Source organism: Chaetura pelagica, unplaced genomic scaffold, assembly GCF_000747805.2.
Source record: "Chaetura pelagica isolate M959 unplaced genomic scaffold, ChaPel_1.0 scaffold120, whole genome shotgun sequence".
Taxonomy (NCBI): Eukaryota; Metazoa; Chordata; class Aves; order Apodiformes; family Apodidae; genus Chaetura; species Chaetura pelagica.
The window spans coordinates 873,286-885,334 of NW_009951952.1; the positions used below are offsets into that span (position 1 = coordinate 873,286).

At 50.8% G+C, this 12,049-nt stretch overlaps 1 protein-coding gene across 1 annotated transcript in view; it reads right to left on the reverse strand.

Annotated features, from left to right (window-relative positions):
* Positions 1–1,681: 1,681 nt before the first annotated feature.
* The window catches only part of LEPREL2 (leprecan-like 2), a 10,765-nt gene continuing 397 nt past the window's right edge, over positions 1,682–12,049 (reverse strand). Inside the window, exons 2-15 of the mRNA XM_009998947.1 lie at positions 11,700–11,852; positions 10,841–11,036; positions 10,596–10,727; positions 9,605–9,738; positions 9,228–9,317; positions 8,838–8,890; positions 8,591–8,649; positions 7,321–7,445; positions 7,102–7,197; positions 5,954–6,104; positions 5,663–5,780; positions 2,742–2,817; positions 2,179–2,319; positions 1,682–1,894 (exon numbers count right to left, since the gene is read on the reverse strand). Coding sequence (XP_009997249.1) covers positions 1,682–1,894; positions 2,179–2,319; positions 2,742–2,817; positions 5,663–5,780; positions 5,954–6,104; positions 7,102–7,197; positions 7,321–7,445; positions 8,591–8,649; positions 8,838–8,890; positions 9,228–9,317; positions 9,605–9,738; positions 10,596–10,727; positions 10,841–11,036; positions 11,700–11,852 — 1,737 coding nt within the window. The remainder of the gene's footprint in view (positions 1,895–2,178; positions 2,320–2,741; positions 2,818–5,662; positions 5,781–5,953; positions 6,105–7,101; positions 7,198–7,320; positions 7,446–8,590; positions 8,650–8,837; positions 8,891–9,227; positions 9,318–9,604; positions 9,739–10,595; positions 10,728–10,840; positions 11,037–11,699; positions 11,853–12,049) is intronic.

Here is a 12,049-nt window from a genome sequence, read left to right on the forward strand (position 1 = left end):
GCCACTGACGGTGGCCCTGCCAAGGGAAAACTCATGGCAGAGCTGGGGTCACACCCTCTCTGGGCACCAAACTGGGCTCTGCATGTGGAACCCAGAACAGGACCCAGGGGCCAGGAGTGGCAGAAGATTTGGTGGCGTGCCTTTTGGCAGCCACTTTAGAGGGATGCTGTGAGGGGATTATCTTGGCCTCAATCTCCTTTAATCTCTCCCGCAGCTTTGGCCCAAGCCCTGGATAAATACCTTTTAACGGATCTCATCTGACGTCAGGAGGCCATCAGTCTAATCACCCAAGCCACCTTTGGGCACAGCAAGCCAGAGGGGTGGACACTGACCTCTCACCCCCCCACCTGTCTTCGGGAGCAGGAACCATCCAGCACCCCCACCTAAATCACTGACTGGGATGGACGTGTGAGGGAATTGGAGCTGCACACATCAAGCTGTCTTCTCCCTGCGACCAGGGGGAGGACAGGAGGCAAAAAGGGTTGCCAGTGCAGGTTTCCCAAGCTTGTATGGTAAGGAATTGCTGGGATTCAGACTGAGGATGGACTCCCATTTCCACAGAGCAAGGGCTAACAGCAACGAGGAGCTCACCCACCAACCTCTTACACCATTGGCCCCAAGGACTTCTTCCACCTCAGCTGTACCTGGGGGCTCCATGTACAACTCTCCTCAAGGCCTCTAGATGTCATGACCACAGATTGATCTCTGGTTCTAATGCTTCCCAGGAAAAGGGTCACTGCTCTTTTTCATACTCCATATCCAACCCATTCAATTCCTGTTTGGCAACAATATAATCCTATCTTGGGACACTAATCCCCTGGGCAGTGACAGCAGATTGTGTTTGTAACAGGGAGGAAAATGATAAACAAAAAACCTCTTCTGCTCCCAGGGGCAATTTGGTGCATGGAGAGGGGGAATAAAAAAAAAGGGGAGGAGAAGGGGAAAAGATACCTTGCTGCAGGGAAATGTGAGCACAGTTTTTCTTCAAGGTACTCCCACCTTTTCCAGGGGTTAGGCATGGCAGAGCTGACTTGTTCTCTTGTTCTCTCTTATGGCAAGTAGCTGGTACCTGGGCATCCACTCTCTTTTCTTCCACTGAGGGCTCAATCTCCTTTCATCACTTATTCATTAAACTTCCATCAGCAATTAGTGTGTATGTCTTCCTCCTGGTGTACAGACTCAACCTCCCACCAACAGCTCTGTCCAGCATTCCACTTTTATTCCATAGATTCACAGTCCCCCATCTCCCCGCCCCCAGACCAACTGCACGGTTCTGGAGTTTGCAGGTTCCTAGGAAATTCAGAGGCTTCGAGATCCTGAATGTGAGATGGCCCCTGCTGAAAGACCCCAAGCCCCTCCTCCTTTTGGATTTAGCCTTGGATGACCAAGAAGCTGGTACTGAGAGGAGGGTGGGGCAAAGGGAACTTGCCGTCTTACTTCTGAGTGACACAAACATGTTGGTGAGGCGGTGAAGAAAGGTCCAGGTGTCACTGACTTTATTACTCTGTCCTTACTCCCATTTTTCAGCTGCTGGGATGCCACAGAGAAGAAAGCTGCATCCCTCCCCCATCACTACATCTCTAGCATGCTAAGACTCTGCTCCAGGTCTCTGTGGTCCTGGTGCCACTGCGAGCTGCCAGGCCACAGTGTGTGCCAGTCCTGCCCCAAGGGCCCTGTGTACTCAGAGCTCATCTCTGGCCCGCAGCTCCTTGGAGTGCTGTGTCCCATTTGAGCCAGGCTTGTGTCTCTGGCTCATGGGCCTGGCTCTGCTGTTGGGAGCAGGAGGCTCTGAGGAGGTTCTGCCACGGCCACCAGCCCTCTGACGTTCTTCTCCATCAGTCTGGTCCTGCTCCACAGCCCCCTGCTCCATCAGCTCCTCTGCCTTCACACGGTCCTGCATCCATGAACACAGAGATGATGTGAAAACCTCCCTGCTAGGGTCTTCATCCTGCTCACAGGGGCTGACAAGACACATCTTTGCCAGAGCCATGCAAAGCCACCCTGCAAGACCACTCTCTTGTGGGACCCACCGCAGGCTGGCCCCTCCACCTTGTCAGAGGACCACCCCCAGCTGCTGCCCTAGGCCCTCCCCCATGGGAAAGCCCGCAAGTCATTCTTCAGAGGGAAACGACCTAGCTTGGAAGTACTCATACCCGTTTCTCCAGCACGGCCCTTTACCTGCTCAGCGTGCTCCGGGGAGTGTGTGTACCAGAGGGCGACAGCGCAGCGTCTCCCGCGGCTCACGGCCCACACACCGTGGGGGTTCTCCTTGCCAGAGCTGAAGGCCACCAGCCTCCCACACTTTGGATGCACCTCAGCCTGCCAGGAGAGAGAGGAGAGACACTGAAGCCAGCAGCCCCCTGCCCTGGGGTGCGTGGTGCTTCTACAGGGGTCATACTGCCTCTGGGATGATGGAGCAGAGGAGAAGTGCTAGGCAGCTGCTGGCAGTCTGTAAGGGAGATAGACCCTGGGGAGGGACAGAGAAACAAAGGGACAACCTAGGTCACAGACACCCACAGACTGGATGAACCTGGAACAACTCAGCTAGGAAGGAGTTAACCTCTCCTCTCTCTGGGATTTGTCTCAATTTGCCTTTAGCTGCCCCTATTTGAATGTGCCACAGCACCAGCACTGGATTGTTTTTGGAGTGGTGGGGTCCAATAACCAGCTAGTTTCCTCCTGCCCAGATTCAGTCTCACCCTCCATCCTCCCTCCTTTCTTTTGGCCAGTCCCAGACTTACTGTGACAGTCACAGTGTCCATTTCAGTAAAGAAAAGGCCTCCACCCTGGAAGTCATCATTGAGGTAGAGAATGCCACTGTGGACAAAAAGAAAGAGGACATTTGGATGGTGAAGCTCATTCCTCCCAGGTGCTTCTCCACACTTCTCATGACAGGTGGCAGTGGCACCTGAATAATACCAGTGAGCAGACTTGGACAGGAGAATCCATTTGGGGGTGTTAAGTTCAGCAGTGTCTAGCTCAGGGGGGTCCCTGAGCTGCAAGCCACAGGAGGCTAGGAGAGTATGCCAGGGAGTTAGCTTGTCCTCATTGTTTGGCTGGTTTGTTCGTTTGAATCCTCTGCAGCATTTATCTATGGCACTGTTGTGGCAACACCCTGGCCTAGACAGTTCTGACCTAGCAGGATGTTGTATTTTAAGACTGGGAATAATCCAAAGCTTGGATGAGGAGACTGATCAGCAAAGAAAGCCATGTCTTAAGAGTCAAGGAACTTCAAGTTGAGCTAAGAATGGTCAAAAAGAGGCTTGGTGCATGCAGAAAAGAAAATTAAAACCATACTTTTCTTTGGTCATGCTAGACAAAGAGACATAGTGAGGCCTCTGTGCAATGTATGTGAGACCACAGTCAACTAAATAAAGGAATGGGACACAAACTACTTGAGTTCCTCTTGGTACTCCAGGAAGCTGATGGAAAATGTCAGAGGAATAAGAGAGGTTCATCAGTGGGATTGGGAGCAAGAAAAAAAACCCAACACTGTGGATGCTGAAGCAAAACATTAAGGACATAAGGACAGTGAGAGAAGGATCATCAACTCAAACCCAGGAAGCTGTAGCTCTTCTCCCATGGGGTTTTAACCAGGCTGCGAAGGCAGAGTGGTAATGTTACTGGAGAAAAACAAGGATAGCTCCGGGGCACAAAAAAGGGGCAGGAAGGTGGGGACAGTGGTTGAAGCATCAACAGGCCTGTTAGCCTCGCCTTAGCAGTCTGCAGGGCTTTAGGCTCTGTTTTTGAGGAGAAGGAGAACTGAAGGACAAGAGGTAAATGGAAAATGGTCTTAAAATGTCACATGGGGCGAGTAAAAACAGCCTGGGCTAGCCACACAGTCACTGATCCAACAGTTGAGTTCCCAGGGAAAGACAACATTCTCAGCCTCAGCAGTTTGGGCTCTGGTGAACATACTGAGAACTGTGCCACTCGAGAAATCATTAGGGAACACAGGGAAGAGGAAGAAGATGTGCTGTCTGTCCAGTGAGTTCAGATTGCATTTGTTTTTTGAGGCTTGTGACCTCCTCAGACTTGAGTGGGGTTTCACAAGATGTGTGTAAGATACCCTTGATACCAAGCAACCCTTCTTCCAAACTTGACATTCCTGGTCCACAGCATGGAAGCACTGCTACTTCTCACTGGATCACTGCTAAAGAAATGTCTAGCTTGAGGAGCAAGGGCTGTAAGTAGCTTCACTCTCAGAAATATAGTGATTGATGGAAACTTTACAGATGAATATTCATTCACACACAGAGGTGCACGTTCATATGAAGTCAGTGTGAGGCATCCATTCAGAACTGGGAAGATTAAGATAAAAACTAGTTTTATAGAATGTGTCCTGGGTTGAGCTAGGACAGAAGCCATGTTTTTTTTAGTAATTTTAGTTCTCAGCCAAGTCTCTTCTAAGCCCTAAATAACCAGCAACAGGACGAGAGGCCTGAAGTTGTGCTAGGGGAGGTTTAGACTGAGTATTAGGAAAAATGTCTTTACTGAAAGAGTGGTCAAACATCAAACAGGCTGCCCACAGAAGCAGTGGAATCACCATCCCCGGAGATGTTAAAAAAAACAAGTAGATGTGGCACTTCAGGACATGGTTTAGTTGGCACGGTGGTGTTGAGTTGATGGTTGGACTTGATGATCTTAAGAGGTCTTTTCCAACCTTAATGATTCTATGAACAGCACACACTGACTAGTGCACCACTGGCACCAAAAGGAGCACTGTTTGCCTGGAAGAGGATGCTGGGACTCTTGGACCCCTCAACCCAATCCTGTTCAATAGTTTCACTAATAACCACAGCACAAATATACAGAAGAGATCCAGGGAGTTTGGAGAACAGGGACCTTTTTCAAAAGGATACTGGAAGAGCTGGGTCCCTGACTACAAGAAAGTCATTGAGGTGCTGGAGCATGTGCAGAGGAGAGGAACCAAGCTGGTGAGGGGTCTAGAGAAACAAGTCTTATGAGGAGAAGCTGAGGGAACTGGGGTTGCTTAGTTTGGAGAAGAGGAGGCCGAGGGGAGACCTCTACAATTGCCCTCTACAATTACCTGAAAGGAGGTTGTAGGGAGGTGGGAGTTTGCCTCTTCTCCCGGGTGAATGACAGGACCAGAGGAAATGGCCTGAAGTTGTGGCAGGGGAGGTTTAGACTGGACATTAGGTAGAATTTCCCTGCTGAGAGTGGTCAGGCACTGGAACAGGCTGCCCAGGGAGGTGGTGGAGTCACTATCCCTGGAGGTGTTCAAGAAATGTGTAGATGTGGCACTTCAGGACATGCTCTACTGGCTGAGGTTGTAGTTTTTTTGTGGGTGCTTTTTGGTGGAGTGTGTGTGGTTACTTGTGTTTGTTTGGGTTTTTTTTGTGTTGATGGTTGGACTCGGTGATCTCAGAGGTCCACTCCAACCGTGACGATTCTGTGATTTGGTATCATGGTTCTGGTTTGTGCAGCCCCCCAGCCTTGTTCTGCTCTCTGTTAATGCTGGCTGTGAGGAGGGAGAAAGGGCAGATCTTACCAGCCTAGGGAAGGTGTTTCACACCTCATTCTGAAGCCACTGATGCAGCCTCCTGCCTGCCACCACAGTCCTGGCTGGCTTTGGTTTCTGTAAGCTGAGTTCATCTTCTGATCTCCCCATAATCTAATGCAGGTCCCCTTCTTTTCTCACCTGTAGTCCCTGTAGACATAGGCAGGTGGTTCTCTCCAGCACTCTTGCCCCTCAGGATCCAAGAGACAATTATCAGCATGAACAGGATGACTAAGATCCATGCGACCTTCCTGTTTCTCTGAAAACGAAAATTACAAACCCAAATATGGGCATTTTCATTTTCAAGAAAGAATAAGACAGAGAGCAAGGGGCAGAGTGAGAGTAAAAGGAAGAGAGTCTCCTGGGAACACATGGCTGGGACTGAAGAGACTCTCCAGGATCCAGGGACTGACAGGGTGAAAGATTATTTACCGTCTACAGCTGTGCGGCACACAAGGTGTGTGAATGAGAAATGGAGCTTCTTTCCAGGAGTAAAATAGGACTCGATGATTTTCCGTGATTTTTCACTGGCCTGCAGAAGTAATTTGGCATCTCTCCAGTCCACGTCCCCATTCTGGGCCAGCTACAAGTGAAAAACAAGCCTGCTAGAATATTTATGCACGAAGACGTGCTCAGAAATGATACACGTACACAACAGAGGAGAAGAGACCTGTGTAGAGCCCTGTGGCCACACAGGTAAGAAAATCACATGATTTCTTATGGAAATGTAAGTCAGGAGTACAACTGTACAGTACAGCAATTCCTTCCTCCTGCTTAGCACATGAAGCCACTTCTGGAATGCAGCATCATTTTGGGTCCCTCAGTACACAAGGGACACGAGCAAACTGGAGTGAGTGTTCAGTGAGGGGTCTTAGGAAGGCAGGGGTGTTGGAGCACGTGGCCTACAAAAAGAGGATGAAGAAGCTGGGTTTCTTCAGCCTCCAGAAGAGAAGGCCAAAGGAGGATCAGGACAGGTCTCCTGTCACCTGAAAGGGGATTTTAGAGAAGAAGGAGACAGTCTCTTCTCAGAGGGACATGCTGGAAAGACAAGAGTTACAGGCACAAGATGCAGCAAGGGAAATTTTGGCTAGATATAAAGAAAAATTTAATCCTCCTGAGAGTGGTACAACACTGAAACAGGTGCCCAGAGAGGCCTGGGGAATCTCCACCCTTGGAGATGTTTAGGACTCGCCTGTGCAAAGCCTTGAGGGATCTCATCTGACTTTGGAATTAGTCATGCTGTGAGCAGGGGTTCAGACCAGAGAACTCCAGAGGCTCCTTCCACCTTAATTTATTCTCTAATTCAAAGCTAAGCATGTCTGTAAGATTACTGCACAGGAGGAACAAGCAGCAATCCCCAAATCCTTCCTCTCAGGAGAGAATGTACTTGTCAAGCCTCCCTGCACAACACACCTAAACATGGCCCTGGAGCAAGAGGGTCAGGAGAGACTATCCATGTGCTTGAGGAAGGTAACACACCGATGACTCTATCCAGAGTGCACTTGACAAAGGAAAATGCTTGGGTGGCAAACACCCTTTCTGAGCAATGAAGAAGGTGGCAGACTCACAGAGCCACTCACCTGCATGGCCTTCAGAACAGTTAACCCTTCAAACCTCTCATGAGGGGTGTGAGGCGACCGTCTTGCTCGGTAGCCATCTCCAGCTTCTCCTGCTGCCTGAAATAGAAGGGTATAGATGACACACATTAGGCTGCCATCTCTCCTCCATGGAAACACTACTGCCCTGCCTACTAAGGAGGGAAGTATATGTACAGAAACTCCTACAAGACCCAGGCTTACCTTTGTCAGCCTGAGAAGGTCCCTACACTCAGATTCTGTCAGCACTCTGTCGAACACAACCCTCTGGGTTCCATTCATCTGGTGGGAATCCATAGTGACAGCAATACCCTCAAAAGGCAAAGGACCTGTTGAGAAGCAAGTACAGATAGGTATGAGCAAGCTTTGTACAAAAGCCCTCAGACACCAACCCTGGATAAGGAAGTGGAGAAACACTATACATTCTCTGAGAAGACAGGACAGTTCCCCAGAAGTGCTCATTCCTCACAGACCTGGGCCACTTCCACCCCTCACATGCTTCAGGGGAACCAGAGTAACAGCTGGGGAAGCTGGCCCAGTGCTTCAGGAGCCAGCAGAAACTTGGGGCTTGCTGGGAGAACAGCAGGGAGATGGGGAAAGTTGCAGGGACTGCAGCAGCAGAACAGGTCCAGCCTACTGGGGTGCAGCTCTGGTGAAAAGAAGCAGGCAGGTAAACACCTTCATCAACCCTCCTTTCCATCACCCATCTTGTCCCAGAATTATCTCCAGTGAATTTTTCTACTTCATTCAGCCCCAAAGAGAAGCAATGGGTATTAGTTGGTGATTTGGTCTTTCAGTGTTCGGCCTTTTTTTCCTCCCCCATATGACCTCTAGATGGTCAGAAATGCCAAAGTCCTCAGGGCTTCAGAATTATCTGCTCTCCCATGTGTCACAGCAGAGAACCACTTGGAGTCACTTAAGGCAAAGACTCCAGGACAGAGCCCTGCAAGAGGCTATGTCCACACACAAGAAAAGAGGACCAGCTAAAGGGCACAGGACTCCACACTGCAGTCTACAGCACTCAGCTACAAACCATATGGATTTGTGTTTGTCAGGGAAAGACTTGCCCAAGCTGAATAGTCTGTTTCCAGTTTCCATTTCCCACCCTCGCTCCTTGTCCCCTTCAGAAAAATGTTGTTTGAAGTTGGGCTGGTGGAGTTGAACCAGGTTGGGTGTAGACACTCCTGCCACACTGAACAGGGATCTGCATGTCCACAGGCTTTTTTTCTATTCAGGCATCAATGCTTCTCCAGCCACAGTGCTCTTTGAGTTCCCATCCCAGAGATGTAGGCAGCCAGATTTTGCAAGATTATACATGCATCAAAGAGGGAGAAAAGAAACAGTGAGAAGACTTGCTGAGCCATTCAAGTCAGTCGGCATCTATGCTAGCATTCAGGGATCTGAGGATGGAAGAAAGAACAGCACTTAGCTTGGCTAAGTGCATCCAAGTCCTTCTTTAAGCTGTTTTACTCACCCCTTTTCTCCCTCTCTTCCGTGTCCAGATTTTCCTGCTTTTGCTTCTCCTGATCCTCTCTTGGGAGCAAAAGGCAAAACACAGACCAGAGCTGTCAGTACACAGAACTATGTCTAACCCTGCTCTGGGATAGCACTTCATACCCTTCCTGTTCCTGTTTTGCCCATTCCTCTTGTACCACCATTCCAACCTCATCCTCTACTTCCAACATTTATATTTCAGTTCTAGTCAACTTGGCCAACCTTACCTGTGTTTCTCCTTTAGGCTTTCAGGAATCAGCTCATCTGGAGTCCAAAGATCCTGCAAAACAAACACAGACAGCTCAGTACACAGCAAACTTCTCCCACATTAGAACATGTCAAACAGCCAGTTCCTTGTGCCCCTTCTCCAGTGTGTATCAAACCAATGGCTTCGGCCTGCTTCTAACAACAGCCAGACTGGGCTAATGCATATGGTTACAGCAGTAATTTCCAAACAACTTTAGCCCTGGAGCTGTGGAAAAGCCTTAAAAATTCACTTCATAAGGACTTGGAGGTCCTTCTCATCAGCATCTGATCCTTCCTTGAGCGTGTGCTACTGAAGTGCATTGGCAACTTCCTCAGGGAACTCAGGGTAGGAAGATGATACCATTACTTACAGGGTCATTGAAAGTTCCTCCTAGATGCTCCACGGCATAATAAATCAACTTCTTCTCCATCAAAGATCTCTGAACATACTGCTGAATACTCTAAGGAAGAAAAGAGGCTGACAAACAACCACCCCACAGAAGGCAACCCCACCCCTGTCCAGGACAGAAACTCAACCCAACACATGCTGTGCCCTATGAAAGCCTGGTTCTACCCTGAAGGGACTCCTCTTTGGTACAGACTATAAAGTCAGGCTCCAGTTACTTCAGTCCTGGGCTTGGCACACATCTGCAGTGAAGCACATTTTCCTTTTTGTCTCCTGAACTGTGACCCTGCTGTATGGGTCAGGGGAGGGCCAAGAAGTGCAGACCTGGGGGGTTGTAAGTACCTCTCTGGCGGTGACAGGCGTGTCCTCCCCCAGTTCTGTGCGATACTGTTTCATTTTCTCCAACACAGGCTCATCGGTGGGATAGAAGAGCAAGTAGGAAGCAGCACATTCAGCAGCTAGCATCTGGTTCCCAACTTGGGTGGGGACAGAACAGAACAGACATGTCTCTGAAAGCCTTGATCCTAGCAGCAAACATACAGGCACCCAGTGCCCCCATCAGGATCTGGCAGTAGGAGGCCTTCCACCAATCCCTGACTAGGTAGTCTTCTGCCCAGCAATGGGTAGAGAATATAGGGAATAAGCCCAGTGAAGAATGGGACCCCATTTAATACTAGTTGGGAGCTTGTTCAGAGGAGAGAGAAAAAAAGGAGGAAGATATTTGGAAGAAAGAGGCTCCCACCTCCCTCCCCCAGGAGACATGATGAGGGGTCTGGAGACTTCGGTGAGAGACAAGTTTTACCAATGTTCTGACAGAGGAAATGAGAGACAGTTGGGTCAGTGTTGGAAGGATCAGAGGTATCCAAGAGAAGAGCTGAGGGACACGTGAGAGTGACTGGGTGACAGGCTGACCAGTGTCCTGACAGGGGCAGGCAGAGCTGGTTCAGAAGGAACAGCACAGCTGAGATGAGATGCAGGTGCATGCTCTGACAGGAAGTGGGGGTCTGGTTTGGAGCCACATACTGAAAAGGAGGGTATAAAACACACAGCAGGTAGTTGGAGCAAGACTTGAAATGAAGAGTGCTGGAGGAAAGAAGTGGGAACAGCCACACAACACAGAAGCTGCACAAGAAGACTGAAAGGTTCCCACGTGGGATCCCCCTCCCTCGGTGGCCACAGGCTTGAGGAAAGAGAGGTTCTGGAAAGAGTCAAGGGGGAGAATCTAGGAGAGAGAGGTGGAGCTCAAGTCGGTGCATCACTTCTCCCCATGACATGCTGTTCTCCAGAGGCAAAGCACAAGTGTAGGGGTGCTGTAGGTTGTGGCTCTGCTCACCTTGATCATAGGCAAACTGCAGTAAATCAAGATGAGAGGGGATGAAATCTTCCGTGGCAGAAAGGCGCCCTGGCTTTGTGGCAATCTCAAGGACACACTGCTGTCTGCACTTCAACACCTGAATATAATGGGCTGCAAGAGAGAGGAGGAAGAAAGGCAGCACCTCACACCTTCTTCCAGAGAGGAGCACTGTGGAAATGGGGAGCATGGCCTTCCCACCCAGCCTCCTGTGCCTCCGACGCTACCTGCAATGGCTTCATACAGGCCAAGCTGCATCTCCTCCTCATCCTCATCTTCATCCTCATCCTCCCGAGGCCCTTCACACAGGGCACGACAGTCCTCCAGAGCTGACAGCGCTTCTGAGAGCGACTCTTCCAGCCTGGCCACAGCCTGCACATATTCATCTGCATTGTAGAGCTGCAGCCCAGCCTCGTAGGCTTCCTGTGAAGGACAGAGCCGGGTCCCTCCTCAGTGTGGATGACACTCATGGGTGCCCTGCGACTCGGAGTGGCTCACAGGGCAGTGCTGACATCTAGGGGCCCGCCTGACCATGCACCATGCCCCACCTTGCAGCCACAGCACATCTTCTGGATTTGAGCCCAATGTGCTTCTCCAGGGAGCTGCAGCCTGCCAGAACTGTCACCTGAAAGTGTGTCACGCTGGCGCTTCCCGCAGCCATTCAAATATAAAGGGGACTTTATAACAAAGGCTGAGTGACCAGGGCCTGTGGTGACAGGAAGGGGCAGTGGTTTTAAACTGGAAGAGGGCAGATTTAGACTGGAGTACAGGAAGTCGTGAAGAGAGTGGTGAGACACTGGAGCATACTGCCCCGACAAGTTATGGATGCTCCACCACGGGACGTGTTCAAGGCCAGGCTGGAAGGGGCTCTGACAACCTGGCCTAGTGGAAGCAGCTCCTGCCCATGGCAGGGGGTTGGACCAGATGATCTTTCAGGGTCCCTTCCAACCCAAGCCGTTCTGTGAGTCAGCGCATGGGGGCCCTGTCTCAGGCCACGGCGCCTGCATGGGAGCAGCTGCAGACCCCAGACAGCTCCCTGTGACGGGACCAGAGCTGCTGGCACCCGGCCCTGCCCCAAACCCTCACCCAGTGCGGCGCGGCCTCCAGGTCGCGGAAGCTGTGGGACCGGACCCCCGACATCCGCCGGTACTTCTCCATGTCCTCCCGCATCTGCAGGTGCTGCGGGTTGGCGACGAAGAAGGTGTGAGCTGCGGACACGGCCTGGTCCAGCTTCTTCAGCTGTGGGGAGAGGGCGGCAGCGCCTGTCACATCCCTGGGGCCCCTCTCATAGAATCATAGAACCACAGAACCCCAGGGGTTGGAAGGGACCCGGAAAGATCCCCCAGTCCAACCCCCCCTGCCAGAGCAGGGTCACCCAGAGCACATCACACAGGAACGTGTCCAGGTGGGTTTGAATGTCTCCAGAGAAGGAGACT